Genomic DNA, 27,654 nt, shown 5'->3' on the forward strand with positions numbered 1-27,654 from the left:
CAGAATATACCTGTCCGTGTTTTAACAAGTGATATTTTAATTTATTTGGAACCGAAAGAGGTTTTAGGAAAGAGAAAGAAAAAGTTATGCAACAAGCTGCGAACTCACAGGTGTTAAAACATGCAGGTTTTAAAAAGAGAGCTAGAGGTTCAGTGGGGTACCAGGAACACAGGAGTCAAGAGTTCAGTAACACACAGGTTAACATGCCAAACAGCTATAACAAAGTACTGGCACCTAGCTTTATTTATTGGTAAATCACTTTAGTAACCTGAATTCACAAATAAGCAGTAAATAACAAAAACTACAGATAAACACAGGTTACACATGCAAATATTCGTGTCCACATCTCACATGTGCAGGTAACGTTAAGAGCACAATTCTAAAGATTCTTGACAAAACCAGATTTTAAACAAAACTGGGTGTAAAATGCAGGTATGAAAAAATTACATGTGAAGAATATAAAGATACTTTTTTACAGTTCAGGACTCGAATGCTGCTTTTGGATGTACTAGAGATGTACGACAGCTACAGGATTCAAGTAAAAGCAGGAAGAGCTCAAGGAAATAATACTGGTCAGAGAAGAACAGGCATTTACTTTGCACTAAATATACACGGAGTAGCTGAATAGGAAAATCTATCAAGAGCTTAGGGGGCAAAAAAAGCACAAAGTTCTAAAGCTGACTAATCGCTAATTCTCCTATTAGCTATATAACAGCAATGACATTAAAAGAAACTGCAATTCAACATTTAAAAATGGAACTTACATTGAAAGACTTTTCAAAAGTGAAATGCAATGACAGCCTTACACTGGAAATTAAATACCTGCTAGGCTCAGACTGAAACATGGAATGTTCTAGAGAAACTAGAAATACAGCGTTACTTTTGATATTTTATTGAGAATGGAACTGAAAGACAATTTCTAAAGCTCCAAAGTAGCAAATTCCACTTAAATGAAGTTTTCTTCTCATAGATGAGCTTCCCACAAAGGTGCAAGATTCTTTTCTTTAATAGCTTGAAGTGTCAAAACGAAAGCTTGTTGCCATTCTCACATGAAGAACAGATTTCTGTCATTAACTTAACTGCATATGCTTTTTGCTGCAACATTTAACACATGAACAGACCTATAATGCCTACTGTATCTCACTAAAACAAAAAAGAATACAGTATTTCCATCTACTACTGGTACTGCTTTTATAAAAGATTAACATTAAAAACAAAGCCACTGTTTTCCTTACATCCTTCCTTCCTTTTAAGCTTCTTTCTTTTGCCTGTGGTCTTCTGCCATTTTATCCAGAATTTTCTGTTAAAAGAAAGCAAGCAGATTTTGGATATATTTAAAAAGTTTCTCACAGTCACAACATCAATACTAGAAACATAAACCCAATTCTGAAGTTGTAGTATCTGTGAATATTAACTGCAAAGGTTGTAACTAACAGCCGGGCACTTCTCTGTACACTGAAGTGGAGCTCCTCTGAAGCACCACGTTGTTACCATGCCACTGAACACACAGCCTGCCACCAGGAAACACTGACGGGCAGCCTCTGCCAGCCTCTCCTTCCCTACCGGTTGGCAAGCCCAGAGAATGACTTTTGATTGTGTCATGGAATCGTGTCAGTGACTGTGCCACTTACCTGGTCAGAATTTGCCATCTATAACATCAGGGACAAAACATCTCCCCTCTCTAAAGAAGAGTTATTTGGAAGTTGGAGGAATTTGTTACTGCTTCAATGACATTTGGTAACGGTATCACTTCATCTCTTTCTTTACTCTTACTGCTCTCAGTGACCAAGACTCCCAGCTGGAGAAGTGCCATTGCCAAACAAAAGCTGCCCCACCTTCCCTCCCCAGCTCTAGAACCACACCAGTGTTAGGAAACCATTCAAGCACAGCTCACTAGTCATTTGTGCCATGGATAAAGCAAATCAAATCAGGTGTAAGTGGTAAAGTTAATAACTTGGGATTATTTCCCCCACTTCCCCTTTTACATCAAGTCTTTAAAGTCCCATAACCAGGTACCTCAATGGAAAATAAAAAGAAAACAAAACACGCTATGGGGTGATGGATGAGGTGGGGTTTCTTACTACAAGACTCTGCATGGGAATTGATTTTCTGAGATGCTCCTTGACAATGTTGTTTGCTTTGTGCCATTTATTTGTGCCACCTGCCTTCCAAGGTCCTGTATTGTTGTAGAGTTCCCTATTATTGCAGGGGAGAAAGCAAATGGTTTGAATGGCATCTGCCAAATGATTTGGCATCTGAGGTGCCTCTTTCTTTTCAGACCCCCAAGGGTCTGCTTTCAGCTCAGTAATCAACTGGGATTAAGTCACTTTATGTGCACATTGCATTACTATGAGAGTTTTGTTTAGGATTTCCCTTTCTCAGAGGTGGTATTTAAAAGCAGCTCACAGTACACAAAGATAGAGCAGCAGCATTATCACTCGTGCCATGCAATCATGTGATACCTAACCCAACTGGGAATTGTAAAACATGCTCACAAAATCAGAAGTTGCAAATATGGATTTTTTTCTTTTTAAAGATATAAAACTTCAGCTTCAGCTCTGTTGACTGGTTAAAACCACTCTCAAAGGGACAACTGGAAGGGATCTGAGTCATCTGTATTTACTCTGCACCGCTACTGCTAAGCCTGGCCTTGACTCCAATTGGAATGCCCTCTTTAATTCAGATTTGCAAACAAGAATGTTGGAGCCCATCTTTAAAATGTGGATCCTGTGTATTCTAGTCACCAGATGAAGTTTTGAAGAGCTCTAGCTTGAGTTAGAAGTTACAGAATAGCCAATTTCCACTCCCTGAACAGCTTCTTTCTTCCTCAGTGCAGTCTCATTCAGATCTATTCCCCAGGAAAGAATCACGCCATTTAAAATGAACAAGTTTTTGCCTTACCTTCAACTTTTGATAATGAGGAAGGCTGCTGCAATGGGTCTTTTTTGCAACATCTTCATTTGTGTAGAACAGGGAACACAATTTGCAATAAAACCCTGTTTTGGGTACCACATAATTCACACCTAGAGAAGTAAACACCACAAAATAAACTAAGAGATCTACTCTACATCATTTCTTTTCATGTCATATGTTATTTCAGCTGACTCTTAAAACCGTAATTCACTTTACATTAAAAGCTGCTTTATCTTTCAAAGTCCTTGGTTTAGTTTAGTCAAGCCAGGGCCTACTGACAACTACGTATGTGCAGGCTCTTCTTGGATTTTAAAGTTTAAAGTCAGTCTTTTAGCTTAAGGGTCCATTTTATTGGTACCTTCAAAAGAACTAACAACGTTCTGTGATCAGTTTTGAGTTCTAAGTATTTAGTATGAATCTGAACTATCACCACTATTGTGATTTGTGCCTCTAATTGAATCTGTGTCACTAAAATATACCTCTTCCAATTTAATTTCTACCTAAAGGAAAGTGTTATGGAGAACTGTATGGAAATAAGGGAAAAAAAGAAAGGAAATACTAGGGTTAGAGGAGGAGTGAAGAAGGGAGAAGAGCGGGAAGCCCTAAAATGAAAGGCTCAGAGGCAATGTGTTGCCAGAAATAAAAGGCAGATGAAATGAGAAATGCTACTGCAATGCACAGAGACATATCTGAGAAGAAACGGAAACAGCCTTACCAACAGGGATGTTTGGCTGGTACGGCCCAATCCTGAATTCATCTGGAACAAGAGCTTTCTCTTGGACACTCTTTGTTTCCTGTTCATCCTGGGTGTCTGTGTTTTCATGGGCATTTTTCTCGCTATCCTGTGCTGTTGTGGTGTCTGAAGCTTCAACACTTTCAGCCTTCAAGTTTTCTTCAGGTTTGGTTCCATTTTCTAGGGTTTCATTTTCCTGCTCTGCCTCCTCAATCTTGTCTACCTTGATTTCTGCCAAACTATCATCGTTTTTGGCAGCAGCTTTCACCAGCAAGCCTGACTTGCGGAGTTTCTGATGATCCGAGTCTTCTTCATCACCAACCTCATCCAGAGTGACAAAGCCTTCCATGCTCCGTGGAAAGCCTCCCACGTAGCGCTGTCGAGAAAACGGTTTTCCTTACGTCAGCTTATTCTTAACATGTTTCCCTCAAACAGTTTTCAGTTTCAGAAGAGAAAGACCTTCTCCAAACTCCATGGAAAACCACCCAAAGTTCTTCCTTCAAGACCTACCTCGCTCATTGAAGAAGTTACTCAAGCAGAAGCATCACAATGTTCCCACTTACCCAGAATCACGAGTTCTGTTTTAGAACAGAATAAATTTATGGGGTTTTCTGCATCAGGAGGGTTTGCTGTTTTATCATACCAACATCTGACCTTCAACGTGGCAATTTCAGCATTACTCTTTTTACTCTGATCTTACTTTTCAAAAGTCCTTTCAACAAAAGTATTTTAAGTGGAACTCATTTGGGAATGCACAAGTTTTGTTTCCAATCTGAGACTATTCCACAAGATTCTCAAACTCATAAAAGGTAAAACTTTAGCAGAACAATTCAGTGCCCATTAATAACATGGAAGTACATTTAAACCAATAGAGCTCTTTTTCAACCAGTAGAAAACTTGGAGCTTCTGCATTAAAGAACAAAAAGCCAACTCAAAAGCACCAACCACCCAAACTGCGGTGGTCTCTTAAAATCCAACTTCATTATAAGACAGTGATTCTGTCTGAATCCTGATTTTTGGGACACATTCCTGCCATAAACATCAGTATTCCACAGGCTTAACTAACAGCAGTCCTGAGTAGCACTGAAAAAGTACTGAGCTTTGCATCTGTGCTCTAAGGATACAGGTCTTCAAGGAAGCAAGTTTGGGTTTTGAGGGAGTTTAGCCTAACAGACAGCCCACAATGAGAAATAATCACTGCTGGTTGTGCTGGCAGGATTCTGTGTAACTAGCATCCTGCTGAAGGGATCCTCCAGGATTAAACCCATGCACCCTTCATTCAGTAAGAACAAGGAACATGCATAACTTGTTTGCAAAACAACATTCCAAGTCAATAAAGATACTAAAACTTTGCATGCTTCTGCACAGAACTGAGTATGAATCAGAAAAGCAGCTGGTAGGGCATAAAGACCCATGAGAGTATGGGGTTGGCTGGGAGAAAAAGGGAATTAACAGCAAGCAGATGACTGAAGACACCTTGGAATTATTCCCCACCACCTTCCACTGGAAATGGGCCTTGGCTAACTGCAAATGGACTTGCCTCCCTTTCCAGATAAGCATAAAGTGTAGATGTACGTACAACTTTGTATGCACAAATGTTAACCTCAAGTCCCAAACGAACAACTTTTTGAATGTCATCCTTCTGCTCTGTGCTCCAAGAGTAACTGCAGCCAGTCTCAAGAGATACTCAAGAGAACCGTGCTCAGGAAGCACAGTTCCTGGCTGCTCAGTGTTACTCAAAAAAAGGAGTGAAGGCAAGAAAAATGGGTAGAAGCCCACAGGTTAATGGTTTTATACAGAACCAGGGATTTATAACCAATTCCATTTCTAAGTTGCATCCGATGGGATGTTCCCTTTTCTTCACAAGAGCTTTAGCACCCATTTCTCCTCAGACAGTTTGCACGCCAAGTGTTTTAAAGACCCACAGAAAGAGACCTCAAATTGAATGTACGGTGGTGTGCTACTCAAGCCAGACAGGGCTTTCTACACTTGGGTACCTTGCTATACAATTACCTTCTTAAGCTTCTTCTTTGCTGCTGGATTGGTTGCAACATTCGCCTCTGTTTTTATGGTCACATCATCAGGTGTGTCCTTTTTCTCTTCAGTAGTCACATCAGCTAAATTGGCAACATCTGCATCATCTCCTGCTGAGCTCCCACTTTCCAGCAGTGCTGCTGCTTCCTCCTCATCCACTAGCAGCTCATCTTCAGACTCCAGGAGTAAACTGGGCTCATCTTGGTCTGTCTGTGCAGCGCTTTTAGTGCCTGATGGCTCAGCCGCATCATCTTGTTTCTCCTCTTTCCCTTTATCTTCTACATTACCACTTTCAGGTTTCTGAGTAGCATCTGGTTTAGACTTCTTATCACTTGGAGAATCTTTGCTGTCTGGAGAATATGTTCTCTTTCTGTAAAGAACAAAGAACACTTCCTTGTAAACCTTAAGAGAGCCCAGAAATTACATTACAAAAAAAGTCAGGTTCTGTTTTTCTAGACAAGCCTGAAATATTGTGGGTTTAGTTCAGTAAACAGGAGGTTGAGGGAAACCTTGATGGATCCTGTTCTTCAAACATGCAAACGGCTGCTGCAAGGAGGAACTGTCCTTACAAGACAGGACAACTGTTCATGGGTTTAAATTGCAGGAAGGCAAAGCTAACTGAGGGCTGGAAAACATTTCCTGAGGAGCCTGAAAAGGCTGTGAGACCTCATCATTAGAGGAAGAGGATAGGCAGCAAAAGAGAAACACTTAATCTCAGGGCACAACAAACAGCAGTCTGATCTCAGAGCTTGCCTGACTTCTTTTGTCCAATTTCTATGCTCTGGATTAGGTGTTTTCATACTTCAAGCAACACTGTGCTTCAGCAATGGGACATTACCTGGCTTTATCCTTCTTCAGCAGTTCAACTCCTTTGTTTGGAATCTAAAATGAAATAATAGAATGAGTAAGGCACAGCAGAGTATTATTGATAGAGGTGTTGCAGCACTAATCCAGACCAGACAGCCCACTAGCCAAGCACTTCCAACTATGTTACTCCACAAGCACTCTCCAAATGCCCATCTACCAACCAATTAAACTGCTGTCATGTTAGAGAGGACCTTACCCAACCAAAACTCCCATGGCTTTGTTGACAGCAATTATCAGGTATTCAGTATAAAACCAATGGGATATCCTGAAAAACCACACACAATTCCTTTTTTGCTTGTGAACTGGTACAGTGTGGTGCAGGCAACGGCACAAATCAGTCGATCTGTTCTCTTTCTCCTTAGTAGTGGAAAAGCTTTAGCAGTCTCACACCACTTATTTAAGAGTTACTGAACAAGAAATTCCGCTTCTATGGCAGCAGCATGGACAATAATTCAGTGCATTGGTAAGTATTGGAATTTGCCCCAAAGTGTTCATTTTTGGTGCATGACCATGTGCAATTGTAAGATTTCTTCACCTCCACAACACAGAAAGCTTATGCTTTTGAGACAGTGTGACAGCTCAGATTTCTCCTGCTTTTCTCCCTAGTGTCCTAATCTGATAGAGAAAGTCTTGTAAGTACAAGACTATTAGCCTGGTCTTATGTCAGGAAAAAAAGCAGCTATCGGCCAGCCCTTCCCTCCTTATGTGAGCTGCACATGCAAAGGTGCAGTTACAGATCTGAGTTTTCACAAAGCTTATTCTTAAAAATGAGATAAGACAATCTACCTATCTAGGTAGTTGCAGTCAGTGTCCACAGTAGGAAACAAAAAGCTTTCTAGTGCTATTGGTTGGCATCCAATACAGGAAACCCATTCTGTTGTAATACTTGGTAGTTTAAAAGAGTCCCTTAATGACATTGGTTTTTTTTTCCTGTACACAAGAGTATGTGTACAATGAAATGGACAAACCAACCAGCAGCTGTGAAAGGAAAAGCCAAGAGTTAAGTGTACAACCTACGAGTACATAGTTCTGCTGCCCAGCTGGATTTTACTCTCTAATTGTTTTCAGAAGAGGGTGAGTAAAATACCAAACATGACAGAGTGGTCTAAACAGAGACATTTTCATTCAAATCTACACCAATTTCTCCAAAATCTAAATACTAGTAGTTGGTTGGCTTGGTTTAATCTAAAATGAAAAGTCTGCTTTGTTCTAGGCCTCCTAACATCCCACTCCTGCCAAGTGACTGCACTTAAAGAGCCAGAAAACACTAAGGCAAATCCTTCAATTTTACCTGTGGCACTGAATTTCCAGCAAACGACAGCTCTCTTCTGCTTCACTTTATACCTTCAACTGCAACTAAAGAACTAAATCTACTACCTACCCTTAACACCAGTTTCTTGTATTTTTCAGACAGATCCACTTTCACACATCTGCCTTGGAACCAAAGCGCTTTGTTGGCACAATGCTCCACCATAGCTAAAGCATCTTCTCTGGTCTCCATCTCAATGAAAGCCTGGAAATATTAAAACACATTTAAAATTACTCTGAAATGCACAACATTCCTGCAGGCGAAGTTATTTAACTTTAAACACAGCATATCCAAAGTTTGAAATGAAATTACAAGATTCAGACCCATCCTCTAGACCCATCATCCTCTCCAAACATTCCCAATTTACCAAAGTGCTTGATGCCAAATGAAAGGCTCCGAGACCTTAGAGCAGCTCCAGTGCCTAAAGGGGCTACAGGAAACCTAAAGAAGGGCTCTGGACAAGGGCCCGTAGGGACAGGCCAAGGGGAATGGCTTTAACCTGCCAGAGGGGAGACTGAGATGAGCTCTTAGGCAGAAGCTCTTCCCTGTGAGGGTGCTGAGGCGCTGGCACAGGGTGCCCAGAGAAGCTGTGGCTGCCCCATCCCTGGCAGTGTTCAAGGCCAGGTTGGACACAGGGGCTTGGAGCAAGCTGCTCTACTGGAAGGTGTCCCTGCCCGTGGTTGGGGTTGGAACTGAATGAGCTTTAAGGTCCCTTCCAAAACAAACCAGGCTGGGATTCTATGAAACAAAAAGCATCTGGCAATGAAACTCATTTATTTGGTGTTTAGGCATCTGGGAATTCCAGGGTAGCCAAGACACTCCCCCATTTTGTTATTTTTCAAGAGAAGGCTGGAGCAGGCAGGCACTGCTCATCTACAAGCCCAGCTTCGGGGGTTGTTCCTCTGAGAAACAAGCCTACAGCACACTGAGTTTGCTGAAAAAGCTGTTAAGAAGTCATCTGCGCTAGAGTATCACTGGCAGAGAGAAGAAAGGTGTTCCTGCATCCAGCTTACACAGCGCGGGTACTTATAGGACTCATGTACATACACATCCAAAGCATTTTACTAGCCACAGCAGGACTGCTTTTAAAGAATCAGAAATCAAGTGCAAATGACAGACGTGCAAGAGTGGAATCTGTTCATGTTTCATAGCTGATGCTTTTTCAGCCTTAACCCCCTCCGCCTCCCAAGACTCCTAAAAATCTGCATAACAACAAAAATTAAGCCTCAATGGTAAATGCATCATGTTCACAGCTGAGGCCTGTGCTCTTCTCAAAGCAGCTCCCGTTCCAGTAACATTTTGCAGTAAGCTGATAGCCAAGCACCACCTACACAGACCTCTAACAATTTCCATCTCACTGCTACAGCAGAGGCTCCACACGTCCCAGTGAAAGGCACAGCATTTCTTCACAGTTAAACACCTCTGTTTCCAGCCCTCAGGCTTGTCTGTCCCTATGCTCCTTACCTGGCTTTTCATTCTCATGAGGATGTAGTTCTTAATTTTCCCGTAGGGTTCAGCCAGTTTGAGGACTGCGTTGTCAGAGTAGCCCGAGTGAGGTAAGTTGCTGAGGTGAATCACACGCCCAAGCTCTGGTTTTGGTGGCTCAGTTTTCTGGTCAGGTTTCCCCTCAGGTTTCTAAAATCAAAGAGGGAATGAAGTTTTTTAAGGACATACTACATAAAATATACATGGCCAACTGTCCCATATGAACATGATGCAGCTGAGAAGCACATAAATTGAGACTAAATTGAACACGAGTGCCTCAGAACACTGTCTGCCCCAGATTAAAATAAAGCACTGCTAAAACAAGAATGGTTTACCTTTATTCTCTTGTATTTCTGGGACAGGTGGACCCTCACTGGTTTACCAAATACCAGTGCAGGTGTTGTTGAGTAGTACTCCACTGCAGCCTGGGCATCTTCAGTGGTCGACATCTCAATAAATGCCTGAAATCATACAAATGACCAAAGTAAGTGCTACTCCTTCAAGAATTCTCATTTTTGTTTCAAATATCAAGCTCTCCCTTGCTTTCCTGTAAAAACAGATGCATCAAAAGTGGAAATTGCTTTTTGGTTACAACATTAACTGACCGGCAGAGCCTGGCATGGATTTCACATACTTTCTTTAGGTGCACAAATAGAACTATTTGGTTTGTTTACATTCCACCTAGATTTGGATTCAGAACATTCAAATTGCTTCCTGTTTTTTCTCTCCTGTGGCGATACTGGCTTTTTCCACACTTCAAAACACAACACTCTATAACCCAGACTAAGACCAAGCAGGTTTCCAGAGAGTATGAGAACAACACAGGAATTTGCAAGCACAGGGTGTTTTTGAGAAAGCCATGAGCAACCAACCAGAAGGATTTTGTAACAATATTTAAGGTAAAATACAGCATTTCTAGAAAGAAATATACTGGTCACTCTCCTTTCACATGTGTGACCATGGTGACATGTAGCTATCTTGCTTGGTAGCTAAGTCCTTCTAAAAACTTAAGCTCAGCCAGTAAGCACACCAAGGACACTGAGCAGTGCCAGCAGCAGTACTGAAGGGCCTCATCTTACCTCATTGATTTTGTTTAGAATCAGGTGATTTGTAATTATTCCAAATGGCTCCACAAGCTGAAGCAGCTGGTATCTCAAGTTCTTTCCCCTCTGGAAATCCATGATGTGAACAACTCTGCTTGTTTCCTGTTGAAGACAAAGCATGCGTCACAGGATGGAAAGGAAATGTGTATCAGCAAACTCTAAATAGAGTCTGTCAAGGCTCTGCTCTACTTAGGTTCTATTTTTTTAGTAGTAACCAAAATGGAGAAGCATATAATAGAAGCACTGAAGCTCCAGGGATTCCACAGAGGAGGATGCCTGCAGTGCCCAAGTTGCCTGTGTGTTCATGTCCCACAGCTTCATCACAACAGAATGTTTAAACGGGGTCTGTACAGTTTGGAAACTGTAATTCTGTAGAGTACCTGGCACAGTGGAACCCCAGTCTTATTTCAGAGCTTCAGTATATCCACATAAATAAATCCTAAACCCTTGCTTTTAAAGACTTTATGAAAGCAAAGTATATAACATAAATTGTAGTTTTCAAAAACCCCTAAATATCAAGCTTTTAATACTAACCACTCTGCCCTTCTGCATGTGTCTCGGTCCTTGCATATTTCCATTTCCAGCTCCTAAGAAATGAAAGAATGAGCAAGCTTAGTTCAAGCTGTAAGACTGGTGTTAACATGTCTCGTGTTCACAACTTCTTAAGAGCTAGAATCATGGATTAGAGATACAGAATCACAAAATCAAGTTAAGTCACTTGTAACACTAAACCAGAATGACATCAAATTTTAAAACCTAATTATTTCCTTACAGTCCAAAGAGGACGTTTCAACAATCTTGTAACTTGAGGTCTCCCTTCCTGATCATTCTGTTCAGTTTAACTTCACTGAAAAAGCTTGTCATGGTTTAAGCCCACCCAGCAACTCAGAACCACACAGCCGCTTGCTCATTCCCCCCCTTCTTCCTCATTCAAAAGAACGTAACTCCCACGGGTTGAGATAAGAACAGTCCAGTAACTAAGGTATAACACAAACTCAGAACTGCTGCCACCAATAATAAGGGAAGTAACAAGAGGAGAGAATGCAATTGCTCACCACCCGCCGACTGATGCTCAGTCCAACCCAAGCAGCGATCTGGGCCTTTTGGGTAACTCCCCCCAGTTTCTACACTGGGCATGCCGTGCTGTGGTATGAAATACCCCTTTGGCTAGTTTGGGTCAGGGGTCCTACCTCTGGTCCCTCCTGGTTTCTTGTGCCCCTCCTCACTGGCAGAGCATGGGACTGAAAAGTCTTTGATCAGGGTAAGCATTACTTAACAACTGAAAACATTGGTGTTATCAGCGTTGTTCTCAGACTAAAAATGAAAACACAGCTGCACCAGCTACTAAAAAGGAGAAAAATAACTGCTACTGCTGAACCCAGGACAAAGCTGCATTTCCTGATGTGGAGAAATAGCTGAGAATAAGCAAAGCCTGCTGGAAAAAAAACCCACCTCTCCTGGTTTAGAGTGAGATTTGCCATAGCAAAAGGTCCCAAAGATGGGAGACCTCTTTAACCCAGATACACTTTTTAAGTTGGGGTTCTAGGTGTAGAAAGAGACTGCTAGGTTTAGTTCTAACCCAACACCAATTCTAACAGAATGCCTAAGAAAGCCTTTCCGATAGCTGGGCTCAAAGTCAAGTCTGAGATGTTTTGGGAAGTTAACAGTATTATTTTAATGAAACCTGGTATGAATGCATCTATCATCTACAAATTCCTTAAAGTATCCACAATGCTTGTGCTCTCTCAGGATACCTACATCAATTGCTTAGCTTTGCTCTTTTAAAAACTATTTCAAAGGTAGGAAGTAACAACTTTAGGCAAATCAACTGGTTTTTAGCCTGCCTTTGTGTCAAGAAGAGACTTGCACCATCCATCTTCCCATTCCCCACTTGCTGCTCAAATCTATTTGTCAAATTAATCTGAAACTAAGGGGGGGGGGGGGGAAACACTCAGGACCTTGAATTCTTGCAAGTCCCACAAAAGAAAAAAACCCACTAACATGTAGCTAAGTCAGAAATCAGAGACAAAAACCTTCCAGACACGAAAAAATGCAAGTCCAACCCATGTGTCGATTAACCAAACATAGATAAGAACCCAGCCAAAATGATGTGGCTGGTAGTTAACAGATGGTAGAAAGGAGTAAGTGTAGGATCTGTACTAGTCTTTGGCCAGGGAGGGACTGAGGTACTTCAGTTCCACTGCTCAGAAAAATGTTTTAATTTATCAGTGGTTTAGAACAAGAAGAGCAAATAAATATCAAGAACTCAAGTCTTGTAGAAGTAGGTGCCAGCTGTTGTTACCTCTTGGCCCAACAGGAGGTCCTCCAAGGTGAAAGGGAGGTGGTGGTGGTCCCAGAATTCCTGGTGCAGGGTTTGTGGATTGCTGCAACATAAAGGGATCACCCCTAGAAAGAGGGGAAAACACATTTAATTTTAAAGCAAGAAACTGAAGCCTTCATTCTCAACCCCCCCTGATTTCTGCAGAGCATTTAAGGAGAAGTCAGCTTTAGCTGCTTTTACTGGTGCTCTTTGGCTAGGAGAAAACAAAGAGAGGTATGGGTTTGAAGAGGAGGAGGTGTGTTGTTTCACATACAACATTAAGAATGCCTTTAAAGCTCATTTCTACTTACATCCCATGTCCTGAGTCACTGTCAGGATTCCATTCTGGGTAACTGAAAAGAAACAAACAACCAAAATTAAGAAAACTCTCCTCTACCTATGTAGTAATTTCCCTACAAGTAGCGATCCCTTTCCACATTAACACAGATTAAGTACACGGTAACTCTACCCAATACAGGACCACCACAAGAGACTTCTCTGCTGACAGAAGTGCCATTCTTAAAGAGAAACTTCCTCCACTGCAGGTAACATGCCTGCCAATTTGTAACACAAATTGTATGGAATGTTTCACAACAGAAATTTCGAAGTTGGTGTGACTACTAAAAAATTCCATGGTTTTTCAGCTGTTCAGATCGAATGTTCCATGTAGATCAGCAGGACTGAAAAGTTATGAACAGAAATCCCTTTTGTCCTGAAGATGCTCTTTTAAGATGTTTTATTCCCCAAGAGGCACACGTCAGGTTTTCTAAGCCTGCTTTGTACAACGTAATTGACTACCAGAGCGCTGGAGCAGCTCTGCTCTGGAGCCAGGCTGAGAGGGCTGGGCTTGTTCAGGCTGGAGAAAAGAAGGCTCCGGGGGGACCTTAGAGCAGCTCCAGTGCCTAAAGGAGCTACAGGAAACCTGGAGAGGGAGCTTTGGCCAAGGGCCTGTAGGGACAGGACAAAGGAAATGGCTTTAACCTGCCAGAGGGGAGACTGAGATGAGCTCTTAGGCAGAAGCTCTTCCCTGGGAGGGTGCTGAGGCGCTGGCACAGGGTGCCCAGAGAAGCTGTGGCTGCCCCATCCCTGGCAGTGTTCAAGGCCAGGTTGGACACAGGGGCTTGGAGCAAGCTGCTCTAGTGGAAGGTGTCCCTGCCCATGGCAGGGGGCTGGAACTGAAGGAGCTTTAAGGTCCCTTCCGACCCAAACCAGCCTGGGACTCTATGATTACAAGCTTCTACATGCCCTCATGCCACAAGGGTATTTATTGTACTTGGAATTCATACATTTCAAGCAGCAGTTGACAGCGTCGGCTGTGAGTCGCTCCATTGATATGATGGTTCCACTCCTGCAGCAAAGTAAACAACAATTAACAGCCCCATTTGGGAAGCCAGTTTTAACAAAACAATGTTCTACAGTGCAGCACCTTCTCTTCTAAGCTGAAGTATCAAAGATTCACAGATAAAAATCTTTCTGTAGTGCTTTCAAGAGACACTGAAACTGGACCCACCTCTTAACTCCTAACCTGGGTGAAAAGGTGTCTGATGAACGATGCCTTGAGATCTATGGGCTTATCCTGCCTCCAAGGTGCAAAGCTTACCAAGGGGAACTGCTACACCAGACATGCACATCACTGCGATTGCAACTTTTACAACTGGATACTGAGGTCGTTTTTGTCCTCAGTAACTTTAGAATTTCCTTCACTCTCTCTGCTTCATTCCTCAGGCTTTTAAAGGTTCATGTGAACAAAGCACTCAGGTTTTCAGAACCATAAAGCAGCCAAGAAACTGCAAGGAATTCAGAAAGGAAAGACTGAACACAATCAAAGTGGATAGCTAGGGACAAACCACAAGTGTACAGGAGAAATATAAAAATATAGAACCATTTGAGGGGAATGATCAGGGAAAAAATGAGATCAAAATCAGGATGGTACAAAGGAGGAGTAATATCATTATAATTAAACCAAATCACCAGGTGAAACTCCTTGTTCCGGCTTTAGCACTAGAACGGAATGAGGGGTTTCTGCTTTCTCTCTGCAGACTATTGTCAATACAAATGGAGTTCTTTATTCAAGAGAAGGGCAGACAGGGAGATTCCTGCTTTAGCCAAGTACAACGTGCCTCATCTCCACTTGCTTACATTCTTACAAGTTAACAGTACTAGTTTGTGTAATATTGGCATCTGTCAAACTGTGAATATGGATCCTGCACCAGCAACTGTTTTCTGTCTCTTTTCCCATGTGTATTTCTGCACAGCACCCACAAATGACATTTCTCCTAACACCTCATCTTTCCTGCTGTTTAGTTTCCACCACTCTCCAGCCATCCCTCTGGGGACAATGAGGGACTCCTGAGGCCTCGTAAGGGTTTCCATGTGCTACATGTCTACCTTGTACTTTTCAAAGGAGAAAAACCCGGATTTAACATCTCCCATCGTGTTGTTAAGCTACTTTACAACACTACTCCATAAAACACAGAATATAACACGGAGCACGATGAAACCTTCATTCATTTTATCCAGATATGAGAGCACCTCTTTCTTGTTAACTGCACAATATCTAGGAACTGCAACTATAAATTAATAAATACAAAGGTAATTAGGATAAAACCCCCGCAAGCCTACCTAGGAAGCATTTAATACCTGAAAGAAAGTTTCTTCAGTTTAAGTTGCTAACTAGTTTTAGCATTATCCTCCAGAAAAAGAGTTCTTTCAACACTAAAAACCCCTTTAAATTTGGGTGCACAATCTGTAAAGCCTCAGTGGCCAATTCTGGTTGATACAATATGCTTTGAAGCTATCTTAAATAAGTTATCATTATAAGCTGAAGCAGAGGTTATCTGCAAACTAAAGGCAAAGTCTGGGAGATGTAATTCTAATTCCATTTTAAATGCCTTTAGATCTGACACATAACTTAGGATCCCCCTGCAGAACAACAATGGCTTATTTACATTATTAACTTTTTATTAAGTTCTTAATGTGGAGTTTCCTCCCTGCCTCTATCCAGTCTAAAGTGTCACCCCTCTGAGGTTTCAGGGCACCAGCTATTGACAGATGCTGAACAAAGTCAAGGTATGTAAAATCTGAACTGAGGTTCGTAGAACTCAGATTACCTTTTGCCTCAATGGATACAAGCAAGAGGACAAACTGTTCTTCAGAAAATTAGGCCAAACTTAAGCATCTAATTTTAGGCAGCCCTCTATCAGGAACACGGCTATGCTTTCCCTTTGGGATGTACCACCATTCCGAGTGTTTAACCTCCAAATTCATCTGCTCGTGTTGCAGCAGCCTTTTTACTTGGCAGAGAAAATCCCTCCACAGCTAACACCTCACTCCTTCAGAAAGGGATCAGATTGACGAAGTGCCTAGAGAAACTGGGGCACAATTTATCTCGCAATTAGACAGAAAACAAACTAGGCCTTAAAATATATACACATCAATTGAAAGCAGCAGTTAAGAACATGGCTAAATAAGAAAAAGCAGAGGATTAGGCTGCCAGTGAAGGGGGTTTAACCCCTTGCTCAGGCTTAAAACACACCTTGCGCTACTGTACCCTTCCAAAAAATCTGTATTTTTATTTGGAGGTGGGGAAAATGAGATTTTGGTGCTGCAGTAGTAAGTGTACACTGTCCCAGCTAAGAAGAGCATTCCCTTTCTGCTTTCCATACATTTTGGTTCAGATCAGATTACAAGTGCAACTGGATTCAATTTTGTGGGAGACACAAAATAAGCCATTCTGTAACTGTCAGGTATGCAAAGCAGAGGAAAAAAGGAGAGAAAGAGAAAAATTCTTGTGGTGACATGATTTCTGCTATTAGAAACAAAGCCCAAATGTGGGTCATAAGACACAGATGATCCAATCTCAAATATTTTATGGTGTACTAGCAGTTTAAGTCAAAGCATATTCCTAAAAACTGGATGGGTTTACATGTTACAGAAGAAACTACAGCCACTTAAGTTATGCTGTCAAAAGAATTTGGTACGTCTCATACCTGGGAAGATATTTCACATTGGATTTCCTTTCAGCAGATCTGCATACCAAAGCAAACTAAGAAGCACGAGGCTTTAAAATAAAGTGCTAAAAAGAACCCTACTTACAGGATTACTGGTTGCCATCTTCAAGGGCCTCAGAAGTTTATGTTTTCAATCTAACCAAAGGAAGTCCTTTTACAGACCTGAGCATGGCATCTAAACCGTTAACACTTAAAACCTTCTATGAAAATAAAGGTCAAATACAGGAGACAAGAAACCCGGATTACTGTGATTATTTTATATCCAAAGCAATTAAAGCAATACAAGTTCATAAACTGTCAGATCAGCTGGAGTCATACAGCGTGGGGCTCTAAGGCTGGTTTGATCATTTCCTTGTAGGGACAGAGTAACTCTCGTGTGTCAGAAAGATCAGATGTACAGAAGCAGCGCTTTTTGAGAGGTAACTGTAAAGAAATGGTTAGTAACAGCAATTCCACATTGTATCCATTTTACAGTAACAGCATGTATTATATTTGCATTTGAAGGTTAATCAGCTGCTAATCGTAACAAGAGGGACACTGCATTAGCCAATTGAACTGCCTGGTGTATACTGAAAACCAGCAAGATGAGTAAAACTGGAAAAGCTCAAAGTGAGAAGGCTCTGAAAATAACGTCTGGATACACAGGGATACATCTGGAGTAACCTGCTACCTCTGCAGAGAGCTGAGCTACTCGTGGCTAAACTAAGAGGGAAGTCTCAGCATAACTGAATATACCCGAAGATCCACTCTACTTGTGAGCCAAGTAAAGAACACTACTAGGAACACAGCGCAGGATACTGCAACAGCAGACTGATTGCTGGGAGAGTCTTACAGGGAGAGATGCAACATGTGACAATAAAAAGTGAGTCTGAAGTGTCTAAGGAAGTTGTGAAAAAGGAGAAAAATGACGACAAATTTCAGCCATAGTATGAGATAAAGTGTTAAAGGGAAATTAAAAAGGCAAGAATGAGCTAATCTAAAACGTGGTTTTTACTTTTGCAATTAAGTTCCAGGGCTCTACATTAACTCTTTCCCTTTGGACAGGGAAAAAGCAGAACTGTGCAAGAATGCATCTTAACTACATACAAATCAGCAATCAAGACAGATGCGGAGGAGAGCTGAAACTAGCTTCCTGAACAGCACAGTAGACACACTGCAACCCCCCCCAAACCAACAAAACAATAAACACCCCACCCCAAACCTGCATGAATGCCAGATGTTTGGTGGTTAAGAGAACATGTAGATGTAAAATATAAATAAGATATCCCAGTAGATGATAGCTGTTTGACTTGAAGTTAAGCAATCTGGGCAAACAAAACACATTAATGTAAAGCCCTGGTTTACAATGTTTGTTACAATTACCGTATAAATAATCAAGTGCCTTTTTCACTGTCAAACCAACTTTCAGATCATTTCAAAAGCAACCAGGCTATAGAAATCATTAAAGAAATAGATAAAAACAGAACAGATACTACAACGTAAAGGAAAATAGAAGTATCTGGTGCATAACTCACCTTATTAGAATGAACGGGCATATCACATATAGAGCACAGATGGGGATAACCCTTCGGTAAGAATCCATGGAAGTCTTCAATATTGCTATTTGGAGGAGCACCTCTCTTTTTCTCAAAGAGAGATCTCTCAGGACCAGGACCACGACCCATTCTCTCATACTCACTGTCAAATTTATGATAGTTATGCGAAGTCTCACCATAAAAAGATTCATCCCTACACCTTTCTCCATCTCTTAATCTGTCATCTTCATAATCCATTCTGTCATAATAACCAGATTCTTGAGAACGACTTCCATGGTCATAGTCAACCACTGGGTTGAGACTAGGACCACGATCATCAAAGCTATCTCTTCTAAAATGCCTTTTTTCTTCCCAATCATCCCTAGGTACTCTGTATGGTGGTTCCCGTGTGGATGATCTGCCATCTCTACCATAACCTTCTTCAGCTCTCCTCCTTTTAAGTTGTAGAAGGATCTGAGGCAAGTTTTCAGGAGTAATCTTGTCCTCGGGATAGCGACTCAGTTCATCTAAGTCTCTAGCAGACAGACCAAAGCTGGCCAAAATGTTAGTGGCCTGGTCTGCATCTCCACGGTGCTGAGAAGACAAAGGGAGTGGACCTCTACTTCCAATGTTAAATATAGACTGCAAATTATGGGAAGAGGTACTACCAGAAGACAGTGCACTATGAGATCCTTGTTGGTTCAATGAAGAACTCATTCCAAGATTCATTAAGCTAGCAAGGCGTGCAGTACCCTGGTTCATCCTTCCAAGAGATGCTGGCATATTTAAAGACTGGGTAGCAGCAGCAAGAAGGCCTATTCCTGCAGAGAGGTCACGCCCATGACCTTGTGAATCCCTACTCAGAGATGACTGCTGGAATGACTTGGACATTGTAGAGCTACAGCTTGTCTACTTTATGGATCAAAAAAATATTTCTTTTATTATTATTGTTTTGGTTTAAGATGGCTGAAAAGAGAGCTCACACTAGAAAGCTAGGCAAACTTCACTTCAAAAATGGTAACGCCAAGAAAGAGGATCAATAATGACTGCAGATCTTCTTCAAGCTGAGAAACACCAGACAATTCTGTAGAAAAACAAGCAGGTTTAGTCATAAATCCCTTTAAACAGATGCAGTTTTAAACTTATGCATCATGTTGATCTAAAAAAACATTAAAAGATCTCAATCTTACAAGGCTTTTATTACATAACTTAACAGATTCAAGAGGCACCCAGAACCTACATATATTATTTCAGATAAAAACACAGCAGTGCTTCCTATACATACTACTCCTCTTCCACAAACAGGTACTTTCATACTCAAGACAAGTGAATTTCGGAAGTCTGGGATGTCTGAGAGCATCCAAAGTTTACAAGCATGTAAGCCTTGATCTCAGGTTAATGCGTTTGTTTATACCCTACGTTACTATATAGAGAAGACCACAAAAAAAAATCCCATAAGCCCACAGAATCCAAGATGACTTTGGCATATAACACATTTGAAAATGAAACCTATACCACCACAGAATAGGACGAAAGGAAGTTAAAAGTAATTGAAGCTTGGGCAAAAAGTTTCTGCTGTAAGATCTGGTAAATAAGACCAAACATAATATTCACTCTTTATGCAGTAAAATTCCAATTACTGATGTGAAGACAGATGTGAACAAGAAAAATAAGGTTTAAATTTTGTGGGAAGTAAACAAGACCTCTTGCTCAAATTGCAGTTATGCTGCTAACAGCACTTCAGAAGGGATTCTTTACTCTGTTACAGTGCAGCTCTGCCATCAGCCTGTATTCTCAGGCCTCAAGCTAAACAAGGTTAGGCTTAGTACTGGGATGGGAGTTCCAAGGGAAACCCTGCTCCAGCAGAAAGAGACACCAGGTGAGTCAGGAGATAGCACAATGCCCCCAGCCAGTCCTCAGGACCATGGTGTGGTGTTCCTGTTTCGTACCAGCACGCCAATTCTTTGGTTCAGGCCCAGCACTTTGATACCATGACCACATGTGGTAGTTAAAGATCCTAAGATGTCACTTGTAAGAGTTACATCTGCCCTGTGTCCTACTAAAATACTAACCTAGGATTTCAATATTTGGATCAACTTGAAGTTTTAACTAAACAGTGTATTTTATGGTACAATGGATATATTGCATAAAATATTCAGGTCTTTTTAAGTGCAGAGTAGAAACACCCTGTAATTCTTCCCCTCATCCTCTTTCAGCCTTGGGAGAGATGCACAAAATTGAAAGCAATTCAATACACATGAAAACATGTCACCAGGAAAATGTTGTTCTTGGGTCCCCGGTGCAGTAAAGCCCTTTTGACTCCCTGCAGAGCAGTTTTTGTTTCTCCAGCACTGCCACTCAGACACATGTAGAACACAGAAGTGACTGGAAAAAGAAACAGGCACAAACTGCATAGCTCCAAATGAAACCAGCTTCTAAGAGAGCAGGCATGTTTGGGGAGGAATGGGAAGGATAAAATGAAAGCAAGAATTTTCCCTTGAAGAGACCAGCTCTGCAGAAGGCAATTTCTCTTGTACTGGAAACAGAAGAAAAAAGGTCAAGGTTATGAGCAGGTCTCTATCCCAACTGCCTACTCAATCTAGAGCCCTGTTTCAGTAACACACAGGGGTTTTCTTCACTTTAAGTTGGATCACACTTGGCTTTTCTTTCTGGGTAGCAGCATGTTACAAAATTACCCATTTATGTAGAAACCCAATGAATTCTATGAGAGATACTTAACTAAAATACTGCTTCACACAGTTTGCTACATACTCTGTCACCGGCATAGCCAAACTTGTATATCAGCTATGCTTTTAAGATCCGCATACCATGGAGTCACTTAAAGTGAGCTTGAGTATGTAACATTAGGTTAAGAGACTGAGAATCATGGGGATGCAAATAAGTTTAAAAGTATCCGAGGCAGAGGACAGAAAGCTTCAGAGAAAAACAGTAAAACAAGAATATAGGGAGAGCAGAGGAGGCAATTCTAAGTGAGATAGCCAGGACAAGCTGACCACACTGAAGGATACCTGAATAGGAAGCCTTTAAGAATTATGTTGCAAAAGTAAAGACTTGAGTTCAAACACGAGAGAAATACTAATATTCACCTGGGCACCTGTTTTACCTTACACACTCAGTAATCTTCAAAGTACTGAATGGTAATTCTACAGGTTAATCCTTACTCCTTCAATTCTTACATATAAATTCCCTTGTAGCTCATTCACACACTTACAGAATGGTTTAAAACTGAACTTACGAGGCTCTTCATAACATCAGGTATTCCAGAAGGCTTTATGAACCTGCCCCTCACAGTGATTCAGCAGAGAGTCAGGGAAGGCACGGTGCATCCTGCCATTAATGCAAGGTCTTGCACCATTCAAGTTCTCACTAGATCAGGAAAGTTCTCCATTGCCCTTTCTCTTTGAACAGATGCTCACTAATCCTCCTGTCACAGTTTTCAATTGGCAGTTCACTGTCTGCTGCGCTGCAGAGATTAGCAGAGAACAAAACCCAGTCTGGCAGGGACCTGGGCCGCAGAGAACCTGATGACATGCCATGAGGTGACCCCATGTGCACACGGAGGTTTTACATAACCAGGCTTGGCTGCTGCAAACACCCATAGGAGAGAAAAGCAAAGGGAAAAATAAAACCAGGGGGGGGGACACACACACAGACAAGACACAGTGACAATCTTACGAAAAAGCATGAAGGGACAGTAAGACAGTATGATGAAGACAATGTAATATTGGCCAGTGAACTGCCCTGCACCTTATTAGATATTAGAGTGGAGTCCTTACAAAAACTGAGTCCTCACAAAATCACTACTGTCATCTTGCAATAGCTGTTGTACTCTACTCCTATTCCCCACTCCTTAAGATTAGATGAAGACAACAACGCAAAGTGGGGAAAAGCTCTAAAAATCATACCAAAGAATGTTTAACTTCCACATGGTCAGGTTTAACACATGATTCCAAGATAACATTTCTTGCCTTGCTCACATTCTGAAAGCTTTCATGTCAGCACCTGGTAGAGACAGGCTCCCATGGACCCATGCCAGCTTTAAGCGAGTGTGCCATCCACTGAGTCACAGCAGCAAGATGAGTTTGACTGAACAAAGCTGTCTAAAGATCCAGACATGATTTAGCAGAGTACAAAGTGTTATGCTAATTGTTCTTCATGTCATTTCAGCTACCCTGGGAATAGACAGGCTTTCAGATATACATTTTTAAGAGCTGTGGACAGAAATTTGGCCATATTAAGATTTGAAAACATATAATATGAAGCAATCTTGAAACAAGTTGGAAGTCAAAATGTTGTTATTAGGTTTCCAAACAAATGCAGACAATGAAAAAACACCCACATTTTGTATCTACAAGTTGCAAAAGAGTTTTCTGTAAAAGCAGGCAACAAAACCAAGAAATTTGAATCCTACAGAATACACTGGGACCAAATAAAGGCCAAAATGAGGCCGATTTTCAAACCCTACAGAAGGTTTTTCTCTTTTGTATAAAACTGATTATAAACTTCAGTAAAACATATAGAACTGCCTCAATATAAATATTAGTTTTGTTCCTGAAAACAATTCAATTCAGTGAATTCTTGGGACATGTTGATCATGCTGCATGTGACAACTTGAGATTATCACCTTTTGTGGAACACCAGGAGGCTGAAAATTGTTCCCTCACTTCCTAATCCTTCTCACCGATCGGGGTTCTTTAAAGCTATCATATGTATGCATGGGTTAACATGAAGCTTGTTCTTAGAACAACTCATCTTTTCCCCCATTCCTTTTCCTTTCTTCATAGGAAAGTCTCCAAAATGACAAATCCCTGTTTTCACTTTCTAGTCAGTTTCACTTTCACCTCAAAACCAAAGTTTCTCGGAACACACATTAAATTTCACCAAATAAAACTCCATTCTGTTAAATGAATTAACCTGCAAGCTGAAAAAACACCCCCTCAGTCTGTAACAACACAAGGCTTTTGAAGACTGCACACCCTTGGGAAAAAAGTCTCAGAGAAGTCTCACATCCTGAGTTCTTGCTCTTCAGATAAAAATCTATGGATTCTTCTTCTCCATCCTTGTTGCAGGAACCTATTCTGCTATGAAGAATTCATGTGGTTCTCGGCAAAACCATCTCCAAGGATATCAGCGGAAGAGATCCAGAAGCTCAAGTGACAGATTTAGATGGACAGCTCCCCATGTTGTGCTGAGAATTGATGGTGTGAAAACCGAAACTCACAAGGAAATGAGGAGCAGATGTTTTCCAGCTGCTGACTGACCAAGCATAAGGGATTTGAAGTCTAGAGGATTACCTTAACTTGGACAATGCAGAAAAAGCCGCTGTCTTTCCAGAGGCAAAGGAGGAATTGTGTTGAAGCCTTACACAGAGAAAATGCAGATGACCGTTTCAGGTAGCAGGGTTTAGAGTGGTAATTTAACATTGCTGTTTCACAAGCAAGAAAGCAACCCATTGTGTTCAACTGATCTTCAAAGGTCATGCCCTCAAAATTCAAGCAGCACTGGCACACTGGATGGAAGTGCTCTTTTGGTGTGCAGATTAGCCGATCTGTTCCAGGCAGAACAACTGAAGAGTTTCAGCTCTTAGGATTATGTTCAGCTTCATCTCAGTGACTTGCTTGACCGGGGTAGCACATAAAAACCTGAGATATGAAGTTACTATAACAGAGGATTGCTTCAGACCAGAAGTATAACATATAAAAAAAGCCTTGTTTATAAATGGGGAATTAAAATGACTAGTTTAGCAATTAAAAATCTTAGAAGAATTTAGTTTTTAACATCTGAATGCAGAAAAGAGCACTGTAAAAGATGCTGAATTCCTACTTCTGCTAATTAGAGGATCTAATAAATTCCAGCATCCTTCTTTTTGCAAGAGTGCACGGAAAAAGAGCATACTTATTCCTTTACAGAAACAACAGAAGTAAAAAAGAGTCTAAGGAACAGTACAGAAAGAATAAGATAGGCACAAAAACGTGTATTTTTAGAAAAGGAAAACAGGAACATCCAGGAACATCCAGAGTAACTGCTGTCATGTGCATTGATTACCCCTATGGCTTCCAGACACTCTTTCCTACTAATTGCAAGGCTACTCTTGGCAGCTACCTTTGAGCTCCAACTCTACAATAAGGTGGATGCACACAGGTTCCAGCACTTACAGAAAGCTCCGTGAGGCCATCAAGGCTTGGTTCAAGAGAAGGGCTCTGCCAAAACCAGTCACAGTGGAATAACGTAGGATCTTAGGCTGGAAGATCTGGTACCAATGATATGATATCTCATGCAAAGTGAGGATACGATCACTGTTCATTCACATCAGTGCTGCAGATGAACAACAGCCTCACAGGCACCAAAACTTGGACATCAACCACAGAGCACACCATAATTATATCCTAAAAATAACATGTGTAGCAATCCAAAGAGAGACCAAGTCAGAGAGTTAATCACTGTAACAGAGAACCAGTTCTACCTTGGTCTTTTTTTTCAAGCAAAACAGAACACTCTTGTATTCTGGTGATGAAAAAGCTTCTGACTAGTTCAGGGAACATAATTCTGATGCCTCCAGGCATTTCCAGAGTTGGGATAAAAATCACATTCTTTCCCAGCTGAGATCTTGCATGCAGTTGTTGAGATGTATTCTAGTTGCAGAGGAGAATCAAGGGACTGTTTCAGTGCTCAAAATGAAAACTCTTATCCAAGTTCTGACTCCACAATACGGTGCTTCAACACTTGCAAACTAAATTAGTTCAGAAATATTGTGAGGAATTTGCTTTTGTTTTTGAGACTTGTTAACTCAGAGCACACAGGAAGAATGCAAACAGCAGAGAGGCTATGAAAATGCAATCATAAAGTAACAAAGGAACTGAATAGAAATAATTTCTTTACAGTTTTCCTTCCAACAGCTTTCCCCCAGATCTGCTGAGCTACCCAGAACACTTCAAGCATTACATTACAAAACCTTCACATTCACCAGAACTCTCTGCAGAGATGGGTGCCAGGCACAGAGAAGGGCAATGGACAATATTTACTTCTTTATTTCCAACCAAATTAATGAGCATCTTTAATTAGGTGTAGTCCTGAATGAAGCAGCTGGCAATCATATTTCAGCTGTATGGATCATAATATCCATACATCTGAGTTTGGAGCCTCAGAGACTGACCCTTCTTCTCCTTAATTGGTTTTTAGTTTTCACCTTTAGGAACATGGATATTCACATTTTAGGGATGGATTTAGGAATTCCTCTTGGGTTATTCTTCCCATCATTTTAGTGCTAGGATGTATGTATCCCCTAGGTATGTGCAAAACACTGGAAATGGCAGACAGCTTCTCTAAAACAAACACACACAAAAAGCTCATAGCATCACCACCTCACCAGAATCATGAGGAAGCAATCACAATTCTTGCATGTGTCGGTCAGATTTCATCCCCTTTACCCAGTGCACAACATGAAAGTGCTGAGATTGGGTTACCTCTGAGCACACATATGCACAGAGCTCAAGCGGCAGCATCCTCATTCAAATCTCATCATTCCACATAATTCAGTAAGGAATCATTATGTGGGTTTGCTGATAAAATTAAAGACAGAAGATCATTCATTTCTCAGTAATACAAATATTAATATAAATCACACTGCATTTTTGAGCAAAATAATGTAGGGTTTTAATATATTGTTTTCAATATAGTAACATGTTTCAAAAGTCAGGAAGATTAACCCACTGGATCAACATTCTGTATAAAGCAGCATCAGAAAAAAACACTCCCTCTTCTTCTGAGGCACGAAAGCCACACAGACTCCTTGAAGAGACTTAATTTTCCACAACAGCTACTCCCTACTTACTCTAGAAAGTCAGGACCACCTACTCCACCAACAGCTCAGAAAGCCTGAAGAATTTAAGGCTGAGTAAAGTGAATAAAGACTATTCAATTGTTTAAAACAGTAACAAATACTTTTTTCCCAAAGGTATGATTCAAGGGAAGGAGAAAAGCCTCACATTTAAAAGAGGGATTTTTCAGCTTTCTTTCTACAGCATAAATGCTTCATTTATCAGAACAAAGCAGCTCTTCAGGTTCCCAAAAAGTTCTTTACAACTTTTATGCTTCTTTTTAGCATAAGTGAACTTCAGATCTCATTATTTTGACTTTGGAAACAAAATATGTACATCAAAGACAAAGAACATTATTAATCCACCCCAGGAGGGAAAAAAATATAAAAAACCCTGCACCATGATGCATAACCACAGCCTAAATTGTATGAAAGTGAAACTGAGTAGAAAGAGGAGTTAGAGGGATGCTCCCACTGCCAGTGTTCTTAAGGCTCAATTCATTAATTGTTAATGCCAGATAAACATCAAACCCGTTAGGCTTTAAGGCTAACGGCTTTCAAACACGTTCGGGAGGTTACAGACATGATGTTCAGCTTCCGAGAGCACGTTCTGGGGGGGGGCTGGGGAGGAGAGATGCCGACTCCGAGGCTACCACAAGCGCTCCCAGGCGCGCCGGTGAAGTTCCACTCAGGGGGCGAAGCATGGTTTTAGCTGGGATCACCCCTAAAGACACGTTTTACGTGCAGAAACACTGAGCAGCCGAGAGGAAACCCCCCTCCCCACGCCCAGCAAGCCCCGAGCCAGGGCAGCGGGCACCGGAGCCGCGGGGCTTTGTTCGGGCCCGCCGGAGGCCGCAGTACCGCCGGGCGGGGGCGCTGCGGGCGGCCGCGGGGCAGCGCTGGGGCCGCCGCACCGGGCGGGCCGAGGCCGAGGCCGAAGCCGGCACCTCCGCATGCGCGCTGCGGCCGCGCACCAGGCCCGTCCCCCCAACCCGCGGCCGTTCCTAACGGACGTTTTCCTCCCTTCCCCTCCCTCTCCCGCGGAGTGGCGGCCGCCAGCCCCGGTTGTTAGCGTGGCGACGGGCCGGAGAAGGGGGCCGTAGCGCCGCTCCTACCTGCGGGCCTAGGGGCGGCGGGAAGGGACCGCGGCGGCGGCGGCGGCTCCCGTTCGGAAGGGGGGGAGGGGGGTGCGCGGAGGGGCTGAGGGAGGGACTGAAGGGGGGGAGGCGGCTGCAGGCCTCGCCGCGCTCGCGAGAGCACGCCCGCCGGCTCACGTGCCCGGCGGCGGCCGCCCCGCTCCACGCCGTTCCACTCTGGTCCGCTCCGCGCCGCTCGGCTGCTGGCTGACGGCCGCCCGCCCGGTCCGCTCCGCTCCGCCCTCCGTGTGTGGATGTGGCCCGGGAGGAGGAGGGGAAAGGGGGGGAGGCACTGGTCTCGCGAGAGGTGGGAGCCGCTCACCCTGCTCTCGCGAGATCCCCGCCGAGCCGCCCAGAGCCAGCCCGCCGCTCGTCCCCAGCTCATTGTCCGCG

At 42.2% G+C, this 27,654-nt stretch overlaps 1 protein-coding gene across 7 annotated transcripts; it reads right to left on the reverse strand.

Annotated features, from left to right (window-relative positions):
* Window positions 1–225: 225 nt before the first annotated feature.
* On the reverse strand, window positions 226–27,654 carry MATR3 (matrin 3). 7 transcript variants are annotated; one of them, XM_080627458.1, is made up of 15 exons: window positions 27,584–27,654; window positions 18,289–19,372; window positions 14,051–14,112; window positions 13,076–13,117; window positions 12,747–12,850; window positions 10,979–11,031; window positions 10,421–10,546; window positions 9,677–9,802; window positions 9,321–9,491; window positions 7,929–8,060; window positions 6,519–6,562; window positions 5,660–6,050; window positions 3,629–4,022; window positions 2,902–3,023; window positions 226–1,300 (listed from the first exon to the last, which is right to left on the reverse strand). In XM_080627458.1, the coding sequence occupies exons 2-15, from the start codon at window positions 19,177–19,179 to the stop codon at window positions 1,250–1,252; spliced, it is 2,709 nt and encodes a 902-aa protein (XP_080483584.1). In that variant the 5' UTR covers window positions 19,180–19,372; window positions 27,584–27,654; the 3' UTR covers window positions 226–1,249. The 7 variants fall into 7 exon arrangements, with proteins under 7 accessions (XP_080483584.1, XP_080483580.1, XP_080483583.1 ...); XM_080627454.1 differs by having other exon boundaries at window positions 18,289–26,849; window positions 27,584–27,634; XM_080627457.1 differs by lacking the exon at window positions 27,584–27,654 and adding an exon at window positions 27,241–27,370.

The sequence above is a fragment of the Psittacula echo genome (assembly GCF_963264785.1).
Source record: "Psittacula echo genome assembly, chromosome: 11".
In the NCBI taxonomy this organism is placed as follows: Eukaryota; Metazoa; Chordata; class Aves; order Psittaciformes; family Psittacidae; genus Psittacula; species Psittacula echo.